We start from the raw sequence: 20,597 nt of genomic DNA, 5'->3' as shown, positions 1-20,597 counted from the left end.
AGTTGCCCTAGTCAGTCAATCTTGACTCATGGGGACCACATATGTGTCTCAGTGGAACTGCGCTCCATAAGATTTTCAGTGACTGTTTTTTTTTTTTTTTTAATGTAGATTTCCATGCCTTTGGAGGTGCTTCTGAGTGGATTTGAACCTCCAACCTTTCTGTTAGTAGCTGAGCATGTTACCCATTTGCACTACCACATGTTTTTAAAATTTACATCTGGATGACAAAGCTGAGTGTGAGAGGTTATGTTCACATGACAGCTTAAAGACTCAGATCTTTGGACACTTAATTCAGGCTTTTTCATTGTCTTTGATGGTCTATCCCTCATGGGACCTGACTTGCTAACACTCTATGATTAGAATGATGTGACTTTCAATTGACCTTACGACTAAATACTTACAATGTTGGTATGTTATGTTACAGATGATTTTTGTGTTCCCATGTCCATTTAAAAACAAAACTGTTGGGTCTCTTGCAGGAAGCCAGTTGAGGGAAATTCTCCATGAATGTATGTCACAATGATGATGACCGACCAAATCCCTCTGGAACTGCCACCATTGCTGAATGGAGAGGTAGCCATGATGCCTCATCTGGTAAATGGAGATGCAGCTCAGCAGGTTGGTGTAGTGAAAACAAAATTGAATTCAGATTGTTTAAGCAGAATGTGTTTATCCAGTAATTGTCTCAGCAATTATTGTGAGAGTCGCTTTGAACCTTAGTATTCTAGAGGAATGTGTTTTTGTTGTAGAATTACTATGTTTTTTAAAATATCAAGAAGAGATTATAGTTTTTTGAGAATGACAAATTTTACCTCATTTAGTTAATATTTTTGAAGCATAAAAACATGTCTGATTTTTAAAATCCTTTTAAGCATGTGGATCTTTTGAGTAAAATGACTGTATTTATGTTGTATATTGTGCCTGAATGGTTTATTTGACCGATCAGAATAGGGAGCTCAGAGGGTCAGGTGTTGATCTTACCCAGGAATCCTGACCTCAGCAAGATGCCTAGGTCAGCGTGAGTTTGCTCTGGCTACTGGAATAAGTACAGAGCCCATTGTTGTTAAAGTGATAGTACATCCTTCCTGTAAAACTCTTTCCTCCCTTGTTCCTTAGTATTACAGAATATCGACTGCTGTCGAGTTGATTCCAACTCATAGTGACCCCCATTGGGTTTCCAAGGCAGTAAATCTTCATGGAAGTAGATTGCCCAGTTTTGCTTTTGCAGAGTGGCTGGTGGGTTTCAACCACCAACCTTTTGATTAGCAGTCAGGTGCCTTAGACACTGTGCTACCAGACCTCTTCATGCTACAGAATAGAAAAGTTATTTCTGAACTCCTTTATGTATCATTTGGGAGAGTATTTAATACTCTGAAAAATTATTAGAGACTGATAGCATCAGTCCACTTTTTATTGAGTACAAAAAGTGAGTTCATTCAGTCTTTTGCTAAGTAAGTGTCATTTTGTCTTTAGTATAAAAGTCATTTCCTGGAAGGTACAATTAGGAACAATTCCTTGAAAAAAATCTACCCAAAATACATTAGATGAGTTTATCAGTCATTCATTTGATGTCACTTCTTGCCCCTCCTCTATCATAACTTAATGACACTCTCCGTTTGTCATAGTACTTCAGTATTTTGTAGATATCTCTGTTGGATCTTACCTGATTTTCTCCTGCACTGGACTGTGAAATTGTTAAGAGCTGAGAGCATCTAACAGATGGTCAATAATGTTTGTCAGTTGAATTTCATCCCTCTCCTCACTGATACAAGTATTTGCTCAGTCTCTCTCTCCTGGATTATTTAGTACACTCTGGTGTCTTCCATCTTAAATATGTAAACAACTCCACCTCCCCTCCCATGCAACAAAATAAAACTTCTGACTCCACACCCCCTTCCAATTATCACTGCATATCTCTGCCCCTGTTTATGACAGTGCTTCTCTGAGTAGAATAGATAGCTTATTGCCTTCCCTTCTTACCTCCCATTTCTCTTCAACCTGAATCTTATGTTTCCCTATATCCATTTCCAGTCTGTCATCAAGTTCTTTTTGTTTTCACTCAGGAATGTTCACTGACCCTATATCGACATATTTACACTATTTCCCCCTTCCACCATCTCCCACCAAGATGGGACAGTTCTTATCACTGTTTTCTCTGCATTTGCTCTTACCCCACCAGAAAGCATTCTCTACACAATACCCTCAGTGAAATTTTAAAAACATAAAGTGTATTGTGTCACTCTCCTGCTTTAAACTTTCCTGTGATACCTGGAATGAGATACAAGTACAGGGCCATTACCTGTCAGCCTTACAAGGTCTGTGCTTGCCTCTCTTTTTGTCAGTCTTTGATGTTCTTTTGAGTGTTGATCTGTAGCCATTCATGGAAAGTTGTTAAAATACTGTGAATAGTTTCAAGGTGCAGTTTTTGTTTTTCCTCTTTATGACTAATTAAAAAAAAAAAAAATATATATATATTTTAAAAAAGGCAAAAGATATTCAGAAAAGCAATTCAGATCTCCCATTTGTTTTCACCTTATTCCCATTTGCACACGTAGCCAGGAGACCTGAGGCCACCCCTCCATTCTGTGTACCTTTTTTTTGGGCTTTAATGTTTTTCCCCTCATATCTATAATTTGGTTGTCCCAGAATGGACCTTTTGTAGTTTATGAGCCAATATACAGAGAGTCCTCAGTTACAGTATTTTCCAGTTTTCTCTTCAGAAGTAAATTTCCTTTGCAAACAAAATGAAGAAAAACTCTAGACTGAGGACTTCATCCAAAGGCCATGTGGCCATTGCACTACTCTGTATATCTAAATCCACTCAGTGCAGACACTGCTTACTAGTTTTGATGATAAAATAACATTTTTATTTTGTCTGGAAAGCTTTCTGTAATGCTCAAAAAGTGAAAAATATGATAAGTTATCAGTTATACACAGTTGAATATTAAGATTTCTCAAAATGGGGTGTACTTAAAAATATCTCTTGGGAAGGAAATATTCCCATCTTTCTTATTATCAGTAGTTAGGATATTTAGATTGTACTAGAAACGTTTAAAATTTATAGGTTATGTGGGCCAATCTATTGAATAACATTAACCCCAAATTTAATTAGGCACAATTGTTCAGTGGACACTGTGTTTGAAATACCTCTCTTGTCAGGAATAGGTCCAAGGTTTATCATGTCCTGATGGTGCTTCTAAGTCCCTGTAGTTCAGGGACTGGCCTAGATGGTAGCCTCTGTGCCTGACAACTTCTTCCTCTTTCTACCCTCAGGCTCCCCATCTTGTGTCTCCTTCATTCTTCAAAGTCTCTGCTCTAAATTTACTTTTGGTTCTAACATTTAGCCTTGGCCTAAATCAGTGTATGGCAGAGTCCTCAAGGCCTGTGTGTGGAACCTGGGCTAAGGCACAAGGGGAAGTTGGATAAATAGAGTGAATAAAACCAAGGATGGTGAAGGAATACTAAAGAGAATGTAGAGAGGGGGGGAGAGATGGAAGATCACTGAAATGGACAAGGACTAAAGGTGTGTTTTCAAGACAGGATCCAGTCTGGGACTGCATGGGTTTTGAGTGCTTACCCAGATCACCTGTAAGTATTTGGTGCTTACTGTTTAGAGTCTGCAGGGGTGTGGTGCTTAGCTGTATCTGTGTTATAGGACACCAGGAAATTATTTCAGAGATAATAATCTACACTAATACTTTCTGGAGGGAAGTTGTGGGTCAGTGGTAGAATTCTTGCCTTCCATGCAGGAGACTGGGCTCCATTCCTAGCCACTGGGCCTCCTGTGCAGCCACCATTCATCTGTTGCTGGCAGTTTGTCTGTTGTTGTGATGCTGAATAGGTTTTAGTAGAGCTTCCTGACTAAGCTGGACTAGGAGGAAAAGCATGGCAATCTACTTCCAGAAAGTAGTAAGTGGAAACCCTGTGGATCACAGTGGTCAGGTTCACAACCAATCCAGGATGCTTCAGACTGGGCAGCACTTTGCTGCGTTGTGCAGAGTTGCCATGAATGGAGGGCCAACTCAATGGCAGCTAACAACAACAACGCTTTAAAGGCTTTTACTGCGCTCTCTCTCAGAGACCACATATTTTCAGTTTTTGATGCCATACATTTTGGAGGTACTGGATTGGCTTCAATGATGGTCAGTGCAGGCACTGTGCAACAGGCCCTTGGGGGAGATATTATAAGGTAAGTGGCACTTTAGCCACCTCTCAGATTAAACCACTGTAAGGAGAAGCCCACTGGCCACAGGGTTCTGCCTGTCAGTGTCTGGTAGAAGTATGTATGGTGAAGCTTACCTTGTATGTGTTTACAGCATTCTTAATACTTTGCAGCTGTGCAGGGGACATTCTAAACATTTCTATGTACGCAAAAGAACCACCACTGTTATGAGAAAGCTCTTCAATTCCCACAGCCCTCCTCCTGATTTCGGTCCTGATGGTATCTGGATTTAATTAGAAATCATTCTTTGCAGGATTCTCTGCTGTGTCCTGGCTCTGTAAATAAGAGACACTGTTAATTTTCATCATTTGAAGTCACGTTAAGTTTGAAACCGTGGTTTGTCATTTTGTGTAGTTGGCAGGAAAAGGGTAAGAATGAAAATGATGATTCTTTAAAGGAAAAAAAAACTGTCTGTGAGTGAAGAGGATTTTTTAATATATTGCCAACCAAGAAATGAAAAACAGAAAACTGCACAATGTAGACAGAAGCAACTTACTCAGCAACTTTACCTATCTGTTTTTTTAACAACTCTATTGAGATATAATTCACATACCATACATTTCACCCATTTAATGTTATAAAGTTAAAGCCCAGCAGAATTAAAATTTTGTTTCCCATAATATGCCATACTATTCTTAAGTTAAAAAATCAGATTTGACCTGAGCTTTATGTATGGCTATATATATTGTAATGAATGCCCTCCAGTGATTTGAAAATTGATGCCTATGTTGACATTTTTCTAACCCAGTGGGATATTAACTGTCTTTATTATGGACTTTTAGACATCTTAGAAATTTAAAAATGTAACACATAGTTTTGAGCAAAAAAAGTAAACACTAGCCAAATTTTGGAGTTTTCTTACTGTCTTAGTATTTTAATATCTGAGAAATTACAGCAGCCACCAGTTAAATAAAGAAACTACTAGGTTAAAGACAAAGGGTTAGCATAGGGTGGCAGAATCAATTGATTGGCTATTTTAACCTGTGACAATTAGAACCTACCCAAGGATAGTATAGATACTCTTATACTCTTCTTGACTATTCTCATATACTTTTTACTTGGGGGTCATCTCCTAGCAACATGGGGACTGGGTTAGATGCCTTATCAACCTGATCAGCATTTAGTATACAGAGGCCACCTAACTAATGTTTTCTGTATGTTATACTATATTTCTTATCTCTTGACTCTTTCCTTTAAGCTTTCCAAATATTAATTGCTGATGGGTGTTCTTAATGCCTGTTCTTCAGGAAGTAGATCTCCTTCAATGTAAGCTGAAAACAAATCTGCTGGCTCAGCCTAGCACGTTAACAGCCTTACCCTGGAAGACATGAAATTAAAGTGGCCTCAGCCATGTACAGTCTCCTGATTTTGTCTGTTCCTGTTGATGAGCATTTAGTGTGTCATTTCTCAGAGCGTGAGATTTCTTCCCTCTTTTGTTTCTTCTTTATGAGAGCCTTTGTCTCTCCAGACAGGATACATAACTAGAGTTTTCCTGTAGTGTTCTTTGAGTACACATTTCCAGACAACACGTTAAATATATTAAAACTTTACACGTTCAGATGGTGCTCATAATCAGCATGCCTTTTACATCACATATAATCCAGTGACCTTTTGTGTTATGGTTGATAACTTCTTCGTAATTTTTTCCCTGATGGCTTCTCCTTCAGTAGTTTAGATGCTCTTATCACATAGATTGACTCTTTAAATATTCTGATAGCCACTGTGCCAGAGAGACCCATGCAGAATTTTGCATATATAACAGGTCTTGTCTATCCTAAGAAATTCCAACAGAAAAGACGTATTATAGTCGGTATAGCGTAGCAAAATGATAAACGATTCTTGGGGAAAGGTAGATATCCAGATACGAATGGGAACTAGGAGTCAAAATAGAGGGTATAGCTATTATTGCTGAGTAACATAGAACCCCTTCTTTTATGGTACTGTCCTGTTCAGAGTCTGGTCAAATGTTGTGTTTGGGAACCTGCGAATGGGGCAAGGAGGCCACATGTTCTGACCTCCTCTAACCCCGTAAGAAGAAGACAGAATCACCATCAATGGCCCAAGGCCTGTTCCTCTGAGGCCAGACATGCTGCCTCCCTCCAGCCCTTTCACCATCTGTTCCTCCCAAAGCACCCACTAACCTCTCTCCTGGGTTCGATAATTCACTGCGGTGGCCACACAGAACTCACAGATTATGGAATTTATTAGGGAAGCACCAGACTACAATTCAACTTCAGGAAAAATGCTCAGTCTCTCTCCCAGCCTGCCATCTCTCACAGTCTCTCTCCCAGCGGTGAATGTCCCTCAGTGTCTCTCTCAGCAATGCATGTCTCTTGCATCTCTTTCCCAGCAACACACGTCTCTTTCAGCAGCATATCTTCCTTAACCAGCAATCAGAGAGAGTTCTGCCTCTATGAGGCCTCCTTTTGAGTCTGGGAGAGTGGCCAAACTAACCAATCATAACATCAGAACTCTCAGCACCTGACAGGGAGAGTGAACTTCCCAGAACATTACTTGTGCCACGCCCAACAGAAATACCCCAGGTGAATAACATTTACAATCAGGAGTTCCTCAGTTGCTCACAGCAAATTAGACTATGGTGTTTACAAAGACTTATGGGTAGAAAAGCCACACTAAGTAATTTACTACACCGCAGAACCCAAGTAAGAGAAAGGTCAGTTTAGACTCAGATTCTTCAACATCACGATATATAAGAAAGGCACAACTTGTGCAGACATTTAAATAGAATTTTTATTGTAAACTGCCACCCACTTTCCCTCTACTACTGATAAAGTCCTCTCTCTAGTGTCAAAATATTATCACCCTCCTTTGAGATTTAGAAGTGAGAGAATAGGATTTATGACTGAATTAAGGAGTGATTGAATAAAAGAATTGTTCATTTTAATAAGCATGTATCAGATGTTTACTATGCCTTCCCTGTATTAGGTGCTGGTGACACAAAGATGAGTAAGACACTGTTTTTGCTTTAAAGGAATGAGTAATCTAGTGGGGGAGAGCAATGTGGTTTACCAAAAAAAAAAAAAAAAAATTTACACAGAGAGCTGCAGAAGAAGTAATGGAATTGTAGAACCCACCGTGCAGTGCTGTAGGAACACACAGGAAGGATTGAGTGCGGAGCAGCATGAGTGACAGGATAACAGACGGGCCAGGAAATACGTGTGCCATGAGGCTGAGTCTGGATTAGGGGTCTAACTTGAAGAGAAGTGTAGGGCTGTTATTTACAATTTCCATATCATCTAATCTGTTGCCATTTTATTGAAAGATAAAACTCTGTAGGCATAGTATGTACCATGGAGAGCTAATGCCAGGGACACCTCATATAAACCTTATCTGTGTATTTTGTGATCACTTTTCTTGCACTTATTTTATTCTGTATTCTTTGTTAGTGGATCTGTTTCTCCTCTTTTGCATTGAGTCTGGCAGCTCACACCCTGGCCCTAGATGCCTGTTCCTCAGAATTACTGACTCCACTGAAGAGCAGATCGAGAGCACCCCTCAACCAGAGCCATTCTCCTGCAACAGCAGAGGCAGCCACCCCAGCTTGTGAGGACCTCTCTTTAACTGGAAAAGAGGTGTAGTCCAGGCCTGTAGTCTGAATTTTCAGTCCTCTCTCCCTGAGGGTTGCCAATACAATTCACTATAAAGAGTTCAAAAAAGGCACAGTCTATGCAGAACCCCTGCTTCATAAAGGAAAATGTTGATGCTGTATTATCAGAGGATGTTGTTATGTGTGGCACCCACAATAATTATGACATATGACATATAATTATGACAGCTCTGAGCTGTCTGGGTTGAGAGACACTTCAGAATTTAATTAGCCAAAGACAGTAATAATAAGATACAAGATGTAGTCAGTATCCTTCAAATGGTAGAAACTAAGCTGCCTTAAAAAAAAGAGTGGATTCAGGCAATATACTAGCGTGCAAAGTTGCACTGTAGAATAATGGCAATTTAAGACTTTATGGTAGTTTTAAAATTATGATTGTTTTGTACTTACTATAGTGTTTGCCTGTCTCTTTCTGTTGTAAGCTCAGGGAGAATAGGGTCTGTGCCTCTCTTGTTCATACTGTGTGTGCCTGGCATCTGAGATGACACTCAGAAAATCTTTCTGAATGGATGAAAGATGAAAGGGAACACATTTAATTCATCTAAACCAGGGCTTGAAAACTTGCTACTTGTTGAATTTGCCACACAGGCATGTTTTCTTTGAACTTTATGGTTAAAAAAAAAATTAGGTGCCAATATTTTAAAATTAGTAGTTTTACATTTAAAAATATCTGAATATTTTTCAGTGTATCTGGAAAAAACAGTAGATCTGATGACATCAGGCTTGTCTTCCTATTTGGCAACAGTTGACTGGCAAAAAGTAGCAGCTGCCTACCTACTTTAGACAGGAACGTGGCCCTGAGTCCCTACTCTCCCTTACTTCAGACTCAATTTCAAAACATACCTGGTCTCTGTGACCATCTAAATTTGGACTTTTTTTTTACTTTTGAAATTGCATCTCATGCTCATATATATTGTACCTGAAATACAGCAAAAATGTTTATGATTTTTAGGACATACACATTTGTGATTATTTTTAAGCCATTTAGTTTTCTGCTTGCCTATGACTTGTAAAATGAGTTAGTAAGGGCTCTAGGAGTTGTGGTGGTGCAGTGGTTCAGTGCTTGGCTGCTAACTGAAGGGTTGGCGGTTCGAACCCACCAGTGACTGAAGGAAAAAGATGAGCCGGTTTGCTTCTGTAAAGATCACAGCATTGGCAACCCTGTGGAACAGTTTTCCTCTATCCTGTAGGGTTACTCTGAGTCCTACTTGACTCCATGGCAGTGGGTTTCTAGTTCATATGGCTTTATGGAGGGTTTCATTCATATGTCTTGAAAGTTAGGGCTTAAATGTTGGTTTTCTTCTTGGCCTGAAAACTAAGCATTTTTCAATGAATAGTATTTAGCCCCTCAATGTATGTCACCTTGGCCCCTTATCAAAGCATTTGTTGTTATTGATTGCTCTCAAGTCATGACGAGCCCATAGGTGCAGAGTAGAAATGTTCTATAGGGTTTTCAAGGTTGTGACCTTTAGGAAGCAGACCACCAAGCCTTTCTTCCCTGGTTCCTCTAGGTGGGTTCAGCTATTAGACTTGTGTTTAACTATTGAAGAGAGTTTAACCCTTTGCAGCACCCAGGGATTGAAGGGCAAAATAAATAAGCCAGAGTCTAGATAGGAAATGTTTAGCACAGATGCAAGATATCAGTGTTCCAAGTGCAGATAAAAGTACTTGTATTTATAGTATTTTTTTTTATAATCTCAAGAGTTGTGTCTTAAGTATTTGCTGAAATAAAATTTTTTGAAAGTAAACTTCCTGGTATTACCTAGGTAAGGCATTTTTATTTAAAACATATATCAACATTTTTTCTTTGTATAAGATTAAATTTGATGGGTGATTTCCATCCTCTGATTTTTAGGTTTTCTTTTTAAAATGTTTATCATGTTGAATGCAGTGAGGTAGCCATTGATGACTACCTCATCTAAAACAAACCAAACCTGTTGCCATTGAGTTGATTTTGACTTACGGTGACCCCGTCTAGTATAGAACTGCTCCACAGGGTTTTCTTGACTGTAATCTTCGTACAAGCAGATCACTGGGACTTTTTTCCATAGTGCTGTTGGTTGGGCTTCAACCCTTAACTTTTTGGTAAGTAGCTGAGCATGCACTCTGTGCCACCTAAGGACTTTCGTATACCTCATAGCATAGTAAAAATTGTTTTGTTAGGTGCTGTTGAGTCAGGTTGAACTCATTGTGACCCCACGTGAGACAGGATATAACTGCCCCATAGGGTTTTCTAGGCTGGGATCTTTATGGGAGCAGATTGCCAGGTCTTTCTCCCATGAGCTACTGGGTGGGATCATCTGCCAGTAAAAATTTTACGGACATGTGATATATGTGTGTGTGTGTGTGTGTGTAGATCTAGTTTTGGGGATAGATTGACTAGAGAGTATATCAGTAAAGCTGTACTTAACTTCACACTGGTAATTAGGGTTCCATTGGTACTGATTTTCAATTATGTATTTATATATTTATCTATATATAGATAAAGATAAATAATGATGCAGGCATCTCCCTTTACATCTGATCAAGGCTGTGACCTGTGTAAGCATGTTGCATACCACTATAATCCCCTTAAAAATGATTGACTGATCATATCATGGGGATGATAGATACATCATTACATAACTGCCAGACCACTGAGGATCATGGCCCAGCCAGGTTGGCATGTATTTTTTGGAGACACAGTTTAGTTCAACCCATGACACCTTACTTCTCTTTTGGGTTCAAACTTTTCTGTCCATGCCTTTTTTTCTTGCTGTCTGGTAGATAAAATGAACAGTCTGCATTTAGCAAATTGCTTTGCCAGGCACTTCTGCTTGGCAAATAATTGCACAGTTAAATGGAGACATCAGAGAGCCACAGATTCCTGATATATTTTTTGGGGGAGATTGACTAGAGAATATTTAGATCAGTAAAGCTGTATTTGCTTCACACTGTGTGCTGCTGATTTTCAAAAATGGGAATTCATTCTGCTGAGCCAAACTTTAGATTTGGAGGAAGATGGACTTATGCCATTATCTAGTTATGTTACATGACTTTTAATTTTTAGGAGTGGTCATTAAAATCTTCTGTTTCTTAAGTAGTTTGAAAAATTCAGCACTGATGCATATTAATTGTCTCAGACCAAATAGGTCTTAGTTTTGGAATATTAGGTTTGTTGTTTTAGTTTGTGGGGCAAACCCTGACACCCCAAAGCATGTACTTTGGCTCTGATGGTATTTGGTAGCTCATTCATCTTTTCTGAATACACCATTCTAATTTTTGTTTTGCATTGCCAGAATGACTCAATTTAAAACGCATTTTAGCTCACATCACCTTGGCAGGAAGGACACGTGAAAAACATCCTTACATAGTGAGTGTTTCTTTATAATTTATTTGGTAGCTGTAGGCATGCCTGAAAATAAAAATATAATTTAAAATACAAATATAATATTAATTACAAAAGAATGGTACCTATATTTTTCTTTTCAGATTTGTGATGACATTATATTTTTTTCCATGAGTATTAAATGTTTTGAAGACCCAGGTAATCAGTTGATTGTTGAATTGGATGATTAGAAGACATTATGCTGTAATTGTTGTGTCTTTCCATCTAGTTTGCTTCTCAGTCTCTGTTATCTCATATTTGAAGTGTCTCCCTTGGAGGTAGGCACTGAGAATTCTACCTGTTTACTGAACAATTTTCCATTCCATGCCACTCATTCAGGGTGTCATGGAGCTTTAAAAAGCCTCCATTAAGGAGACTTGAAGATAGGCATCACACTGGGTGGATGCATCTTTGTTGGAGGGCATAGTGGCTTATTTCCTGCCAATTACTGTATAACCTATAGGGAATCATGGTGGTGCAACGGATAAGCACTCAGCTGCTAACCAAAAGGTAGGCAGTTTGAACCTACTAGATGTCCCACAGGAGAGAAGACATGGCAAACTGCTTCTGCAAAGATTATAACCTAGAAAAGCCTAGGGAACAGTTGTATTCTGTCACATGGGACTGCTCTGAGTTAGAATCAACTTGTTGGCACCCAGAACAACAACAGAGAGGGACACATAGGAAAGAAGATTCTGTAAGGTTGACTTTTCTGTGGATTCAGTGCCTTAACAATGTGGAAGAGAGATGCATTAAGGGTCAGATTTTTGACACTGAAAGAATGCCAGTGTCTAAATTTTTGGCATTTACCTGAAAACTGAACATGCTATTGTGTAAGCTTGTTGCTTTCCAGAAGACTTAGTTGAGTAGTTATTTGTGGGCAATATATTTTTGGAAAGGCTGGCTATGAATTGATACTTTGCTTTATTTGGTCCCTCTATGGTGGAAACAATGGAGAGTAACTATTTGAGAGCTTATGAATTGCTGGACATGTTATCCCTGATCGTAGACCCTTCAAGGTGGTGATTATATTTCCAAACAAAATGGAGGTGAGAAACGTTAAGTACTTGGAATTGGGGGTACTTTTCATAGAATTGGAATTTGAATCTGCTTATTCTAAAACTTCCGTCCTATCTTCCAGGAAGGCTGGAGTTTCCTGGGTTATGCATGTCTCTCTTAGGCTTGAGCAGGTAAACTGTTGCAGAGAGACATGGGACTGGAGTTTTTTAAGCTGTAAAAATTACAAAGAAGAGAATTCCTGTGGTTTATCTTATATGATCTTCACATTAGCTGCAGCATGTGGCTTCTGAGAGTTGGGGACTATGCAGTAGCAGTGGTATATGAAGGCTTGAAGGCATAGGTTGCAGTGTGAAGAAGGAGTTGGGCGTGGAATTATCTGAGGCTCAGGCCACTGTAGTGTCTCCTTTTCTTTCTTCAAGGAGTGATCCCTCCCTGGGCATAGCAGTAGGGGAACAGTTTCCTCTAGAGTCTGCTGTTGCAGAGGGAGGGGAGGTAGTAGAGATTCCTTGACCCTGGAGTTCTCATTCTGGGATTGAGGAGACCTTTTTATTTTGACCACTCTCTCTACCTCCCAAACCATGCCCTTCATTTCCATTTAAAAATTTACATCCCCAGAGGCACAGTTTTTGAGACTTAGGAAATCTAAAAGCTTGTTCTAAGACTTGAACCTATTAGGTTATTTATTTTTTTATTCTGAATTTATAATTATTTCTCTTAAGTAATGCCAGAGTAAAAAAAAAAATCTAAATTTTTTCCTTCAGAAAGAAAGGAAATGGCTACTTTGCTACATGAACCTTTCTTCGGTCTTTCACCTCCAGTTTTTTCCAGTTCTCCAGGGGGGATGTAGAATTAAGTGTGGTGCAGTATTTGTACGATGAGCACGATACCGTACCCATTTACTGGCGAGTTCCTTATTTTCTTTGTTTTAGATTGATGAAGGGCTGCTTGGCCTTTGACTCTCCTCAAGATGTTAATTTTATGTTTCAAAATCATGTGTTCTGTTAAAAATCACTTACGCATAGCCTTGGATAGGATACATGGAGTTGCTTCAGGGTGTAGAATATTGTTTTGGAGGCCTTGGGAAATAAATCTTAAGAGTTCATTTACCACCAAGACATATTTAGTCAGTGTATATAAACAAAAGAAGTCACAGTGTGCCTGGACATTATTTGTCCCAGATGGAGTTTAAACTTGGCTCATTATACTGCACTGATGTCATGGTGCATAAACTGGCCCTGAATTAAAGACGTGCATAGACTCTGCTGTGTGCTTGTATGTGATGAGGTTGTGCAAGGGAGGAGGGGAGGGGCTGGCTGGAAAATCTTTGTCATATTTTTCCTTCGCTGTCTGCAGAGAGTAGTGTCAGTTCTGAATTTGGACTTGGTACAAAGTGAGGGAAGGATTGAAATAATCTGTTCATTTGTATAGGTCAGTATGAGTATGTATTCAGTGACGTAGTTCTTGCAAGGCTGAAAGTAGAGGTGCACCCGACTCTAGAAGAGAAAATGGTAAAGCGTGGCATTTTTGAAGAACATTTTCTGTTTGTTTGCCTTGAAATCTTAAATCTGGCAGTTTCTTTAAAGTTTTTAATGGTCTTAAGTATCTAGCTGTATAATTCCCTTTTCCTGGATTGCGTTAAGTGTATAAAAGGCAAATGCCTGGTGCTCTTTAGAGAATCTGGCTGGGGTTAATTCTTCCTGTGTGCTTTGAGAGGGGCGTTTGTGGGTCAGAAAACAGAGCCAGAAAGGGTTCTCTCCTGGAGTTCTAAGCATTTAATAGGAAATTTCCACATACTGTGATGTTCCTTTACTACTTTTTATTGCTGACTTCCGTTACGATAATCTTAATTAGAAGCATTTCCAAATAATTCAAACCATTTTGTAGATGTAAAGAGCTTAGATTTCAGAACTTCTGTGAATGGATTCCATAGTCACTGTTGTTGCTGGGATCCACGGAAGTTGGACAGACACCAGAATGCGAATGAGTTGGGAGGTGAGCTTTTAAGGAAAGCCAGAATGTTTCCCAAACAGAAAATGTGGTCAGAGGTGAGATTGGCTGGTTTCCGATTTTAGTGAGAACGTGAAATATGTCAGGTTTGGTACCTTTTTTCCCTGAGACTCTCTCAATAGAGCCCATTTTACTTAACTATCACTGAAGGAAAAGAAGTACAAATAAATGCCAGTTATTATTTATTGAGTGCTTATTTTATGCCAGGCTCTGTATCAGGGGCCACACTCGATTTTCTCTATTCCTTAGAACAAACATTTGAGGTCAGTATTATCTCTGCTTTACAGATGAGGAAATTTGAAGTTAGAAAAGCTAAGTGACTTGCCCTGAAGAGCTGAGAACCAACCTCGATGTCTCACTTTCTTTTCTTACTGTGTATATTGGATTTTCTAGTTGATTTTTAAACTATTAGATGAATTGAAGTTAAAGTGAGGTTAGCAGAGAAAGATTGAACTACTCAGTGTGCTACTCAGAGACAGCTCAGGCCCAAATACCGTCTACTGATTTTATGTCAATATACAGATTGGCAGGAAAAAGAAACAAAAATGTACAAGAAATACGTGTACTATTTCTCATTTATTGAAATCTTCATTTCAATAAGATTCATTTTTTTAAATTGAAGATTATAGAGTTTAGGTGATATTTTTTTCTTATCTGTAATTATAGGTAAGTTTTTAGCATTGTTTTTAGGTCTTTTTGCATAATGTATAATCAAAGGCAAGCTATAATTTTAAGATACAAAGAAATTGAATAAACTAATTTGAAATGGAGTTATTTAGGATCAGAAAGTAGATATATATATATATTTTTTTCTGCTTCGTAGTATATTCATGTTTAATTAATTAATTAATCAATCAATTATTGTGATTTGGATGAAAATTTACAGAGCAAGTTCACTTTCCATAAAGCAGTTAACATACACTTTGTCTCATGACATTGACTACATTTAACACAATGCAACAGCTCCCCTCCCACTTCCTCTCCATAGTTACCTCTTCCCTGTGTCCATCCCACCATGCATTCCTGCCCCCTGATCTGTCTCCCTGTGCATAAGCAGCCCTTCTTTCTCCCATGATTGTTCTCTCCAAGAAGTGTATCTACCTCAGGTAAATGTTCAACTCATATGCCTGTCTTTTGTTTGGCTGGAAGTCATAGGTGTGGGTTCAATTCCAGACCTGAAGGGCAGCTAGGGGCCATAGTCTCAGTGGTCCCACCAGGCTCTCTCAGACCAACAAACCTGGCCCCCTACCTTTTTTTTTTCTCCAAATGATTTTGAGTTTTGTTCCACATTGTTCTCTCTCTATATCTAGGATCTCCTACATAGATCCCCTTCCAAGTGGATGACAGTGGTAGCCAGGCACCATCTAGTTCTTCTGCAGAAAGTAGATATTTTGAGGACGCTATAAACTTTGGGGAAGAAGCTCCGGTGGTGTAGCACCTAAGGCATTTGACTGCTAACCATAAGGCTGGCAGTTCAAACCCACTAGCCTGTCCCTGGAAGGAAGACGGGTCAATACTTCCATAAAGATTTACCACCTTGGAAACCCAAAGGGGGTCGCTATGGGTCAGAATCGACTTGATGACAGTAAGTTTTTGGTTTTGGTATAAACTTTGGACCCTTGAAAATAAGTAATACAACAATTCTCCTTAGATTTATACTTGTTTCCCAGTAAACCCACTAGTATGTCTTTCCTGTCGGTCAGCAAACCAGCAGAAGATGCAGTGGATGGCACAGTAATCCACTGTGAGCACCGGGTGAGTTGGTTAGAAATAAAGGAGTTAGGTTCTCTGTTGAATTCTTTTTGGTTAGCTTTTTAGAGCAAAGACTAAGAAATCCAAGAGAAGAAAGAAGGGATAGGAAAAGTCTTGGAGAAGATGGCATAAGATAGTGACAACTTGTAGACACCTGTCAGTGATAGTGTAATTAGATAGCAGAATTAGAGAGTGACCAGAAAGGGAAAAATGAGTTATGGGTGGAGGACCATACACATTACTATACCTCCGTAATTTTAGATATCCCAGTATTGGTGGAAAAGTAAGGCAGAACTGCATAGCAGCAATCCCTAAGGTCTGGGTCACTGTATTTAAAGGTTAAACCAATAGTTATTGGAACAACATCTTTGAATTAAGTCATAGATGGGTTTTTCAGTAACTTCTTCCCCAGTCTGTGTGCATTATATTCCCTCTTAGTTTTGAGTTCCTCTTGGTTGTAATACTGCTTTCATGCTGGAAAATCCACTGTTCAGAAGATAAAAGTCCAGATCTGTAAGTAGGCAAGTGCGACCCTTCTGAGGTGGTCCTGGCCTGCTTCTGCAGCCTCACCTTTACGCTCTCTCCCATACACACACTCTTACAGCAACAGCGGATTCTAGTTGCTACTTAAATACATTGTACTGTTCAGGCAGCCATGTATTTGCTTATGTGATTGTTCTTTTGCTTATCTAACTGTAGTCTCCTGTTTTCCCCTATATGTGTCACTTCCAGCTATAAATTTTGGTCTTTCATATTCCTGGTTTTTATCTTGAAAATCCTGTAATTGAAACTTTAGATTTGGGTTTTTGTGGTTCTTTTAAAGAGGCTTTTAACCTAGTTGAAATACTACATTTTGCATTTTTTCCTTTATGAGTTAATGCTGTATTTTTATTCTTAGCAAACAGCAGCTCTTCTTGTAATAGCATCTCTTTATTCAAGGCAGCATGCAATTAAATGGGGTAGAAGTGTACAATTTCTTACAAGCTGCTGCTGTTATATATTTTTTATAGCCAAGAGCCCTTACCACTATCTGTAAGTGATTTTTTTGTTTATTTGAATCCCATGAAAATTCTATTTGTAAGCCTCCAGTGAGCAGAATTTTGCATTGTCTAAGGCTGTATCCTCAATACCTAGAGAAATGCCTAGACCATTGTGGGCACTTACTAATATTTGCCGAATTAGCACTGAGATGACACTAATTCCTCTAAGGGCCTTTGTTTCATGAAATGCAATTATTTCACTCTTCTGTATGTATATATTTTCTGCTTGTATGATTTTAATATATAAAAGTGTTGTTGTCAATTGATCTGACTTCTGTTTCCTCAGTTACCTATTACCCATTTCAATCTTTTTTTAAATCATTATTTATTTGTTTGTTTTATTCTGATTTGGGTGAAAATTTACAGAGCAAATTCACTTTCCATAAAGCAGTTCACATACACTTTGTCTCATGACATTGACTACAATTTACCCCAATGTAACAGCTCCCCTCCCACTTCCTCCTGATAGTTACCTCTTCCCTGTGTCCATTCCTCCATGCACTCTTGGCCCCGAGCTGTCTCCCTGTGCATAAAGAGCCCTTCTTTCTCCCATGATTTTTCTCTCCAAGGAGTGTATCTACTTCAGGTAAATGTTCAACTCATATGCCTATCTTTTGTTTGGCTGGAAGCCACAGGTGTGGGTTCAATTCCAGACCTAAAGGGCAGCTAGGGGCCATAGTCTCAGTGGTTCCACCAGGCTCTATCAGACCAGCAAACCTGGTTGTCCACCCCTGCCTTTTTTTTTCTCCAAATGATTTTGAGTTTTGTTCCACATTGTTCTCTCTCTCTATCCAGGGTCTCCTACATAGATCCCCTTCCAAGTGGTTGACAGTGGTAGCTGGAACCATCTAGTTCTTCTGGTGTCATAGTCATCTAGGCTGAGGATCGCATGGTGTACCAGTCACCAGGACTAATTGTTTCCATGAATCTTTGGTTTTCTTCATTCTTCCTTACTCTGGACGAGGAGAAGACCCATTGTTGCATCTAGATGGCAGCTTGCAAGCTTTTAAGATCCCAGTTGCTACTCACCAAAGTAGGAGGTAGAACACTGTTTTGTGTAGTATGTTATGCCAATTGAGCTTGATGTCCCCTGTGACACTGGTCCTAACCCCACTGGTTCAACTACTCGGTCACTCTGGGTAGCTTGACTGTGACCAAGCCATTTCAACCCTTTGTTAATGACAGGTGTGTTTTGGGGTGCATAGGAAGTTATACTGCAGTCTTCCTAGGAGTGACTTTTGTTTTTCTTATGCCTTCTTGTAAGAATTGGCATCTTTTCATCTCTGGATTCCATGAGAATTCAAGATCTTGACAAAAACTTCATGGGAATAAATCCTGCCCAATATAAAAACATCTATGTATTTTTAAGTAAGGGATTCATCAGTACCTAACTGCTGTACCTTGTTTAGGAAGGGGGGGCTCCTGGGATGGGGGCATCTACCTCGGGGAGTAAGCACAGATTTTCTGGAAGAGAACTTGCCCTTCCTTCTTCTTTGTGGACATGAATTTAACACAGTTAAATGTATTTCTTTGCTATAGTTATTCTTTGAAGTGCCTCCATATAAAATTGACTCTGTCTAAGCCCCGGATAACAGAGGAAGGAAAAGCTGTGTGGTAGAATAGAAGAGCATACATTTTGGTGAGACAAGGCTGGATTCCAGTGCTAGTTCAGGCATTTTTAATTTTGTGATTTGGGGCAGATTACTTACTCTTTTTCAGCCTCAGTTTTCCCATCTGTACTGTCTAGTTAATAATGTAGTAGATTTTCAGTATTTGTATTTTCCATATTTGTGGGTTTGCCTTCTTGCTAAAAATTCATCTGTAACTCCAAAATCAACGTTGATGGCTCTTTCACAGTCATTTGCAGATACACATAGAGGGCAAAAAATTTTTGCATCTTTCAATGTGCACATACCCAGCTGAAGTTGAACAAGGTGACTCTCTTGCCTTTCTGTTACAGCTTCCATACTGTAAATAAATGCCCATTTCACAGTTTGTTTAGTGCCTGTCTTTCACATTGTTGTGCTTTTTTCTTGGTTGATTTTGCTGTTTAAAATGGCCTCCAAGTGAAGTACTGTCATATGTTCTAAGTTCCCAAAGTCTGTTATGTGCCTTAAGAAGAAAATACATGCATTTGACAAGCCTCCTTCTGGCATGAGTTACAGTGCTGTTGGCTGTTAGTTCACTGTTAATGATCAACAGTAGATATTAAATAAGGTATATTCAAACAGAAACATCATGCCTGGTAAAGTAGAGGGTCAGTGAAAAGGAGGAAGACCCCCAACGAGGTGGATTGACACAGTGGCTGAAATAGTGGGCTCATACATGGCAATGATTGAGAGGATGGCACAGGCCTGGGCTAACCACAGGGTTGCCATGAGTGAAAAGCAACTTGAGGGCACCTAACAACAGCTAACAGAAACACACATGAAAGAAGTTTATATATTGATTGTTGACGAAAATGTTGTGATCAGAGGACTGCAGGAACCTAATTGTGTATTTCGCTTAGGACTGTAGTTCAGTATTGGCTAATTCAATTGAGTATAACCTATCTCTAGAAACTCTGGTGGCATAGTGCCTAAGGCATTTGACTGCTAACCAGAAGGCTGGCGGCTCAAACCCAGCAGCCACTCCTTGGAAGAAAGGTTGGGCAATCTACTTCTGTAGTGATACTGCCTTGGAAATCCAAGGAGCGGTCACTATGAGTCAGATCCATCTCGATGGCAGTGAGTTTTTGAGTTTTATAACCTACTACTGCTAATAAGAGGCAGTTCAAACCCACCAGCCACTCCTCAGAAGGAAGGTTGGGCAATCCTACTTCTGTAGTGATACTGCCTTGGAAACCCTAGGGGGGTCGCTATGAGTCGGGGCCGACTTGACGGCAAATAACAACAACAACAACTGCTAATAAGAATTGATTGTACATACCTGGCAGATGTAGGTGTTTAATAAATAATTAGATTATTGTATTGTGATTTGGGTGAAGGTTTAAAGAGTTTCATTTTCCATACAGCAGTTCATACACATTTTGTTTCATGACATTGACTGCAATCCCCACAATGTAACAGCTTTCTTCCCACTTTCTCCCTGTAGTAATCTCTTCTCTGTATCCTCCTTTACTGTGCATTCCTTCCCCCTGAGCGATCTCTCTGTGTCCTTCTGTTCTCCCATGATTGATTGTTCTAAGGAGTATACCTACCTGGTATAACTGTTCACCCTATATATCTGTCATTTGTTTGGCTGAAGGCCATGGGAGTGAGTTCATTTCCTACCTAGGGATCATGGTCTCAGGGGTACACTTGGTCTTGTTTATGATTTTGAGTTTGGTTACACAATGTTCTTCCACTCTATCCAGGATGTCATGCACTGATCCCTTTCTGAGTGGTTTACAGTGATAGCCAGGCACCATCTAGTTCTTCTGGTCTCATGGTCATATAGGCTGAGGTTCACATGGTCCATTTTTCCCTTGGACTAACTGTTTCCATGCATCTTTGTTTTTCTTCATTCTTCTTTGCTCCAGATGAGGAGAGACCCATTGTTGAATCTAGATGGTCACTTGCA

General features: G+C 39.4%; 1 protein-coding gene across 1 annotated transcript in view; it reads left to right on the top strand.

Annotated features, from left to right (window-relative positions):
* The first annotated feature begins 507 nt into the window (after nt 1-507).
* The window catches only part of FNDC3B (fibronectin type III domain containing 3B), a 366,502-nt gene continuing 346,412 nt past the window's right edge, over nt 508-20,597 (top strand). The window contains exon 1 of the mRNA XM_007948108.2: nt 508-618. Coding sequence (XP_007946299.1) covers nt 508-618 — 111 coding nt within the window. The remainder of the gene's footprint in view (nt 619-20,597) is intronic.

Source organism: Orycteropus afer, unplaced genomic scaffold (genome assembly GCF_000298275.1).
Source record: "Orycteropus afer afer isolate SDZICR_OR568_19922 unplaced genomic scaffold, OryAfe1.0 scaffold00202, whole genome shotgun sequence".
Taxonomy (NCBI): Eukaryota; Metazoa; Chordata; class Mammalia; order Tubulidentata; family Orycteropodidae; genus Orycteropus; species Orycteropus afer.
Note: the sequence above shows the minus strand (reverse complement) of the source record. Positions and strands in the feature narration are given on the sequence as shown.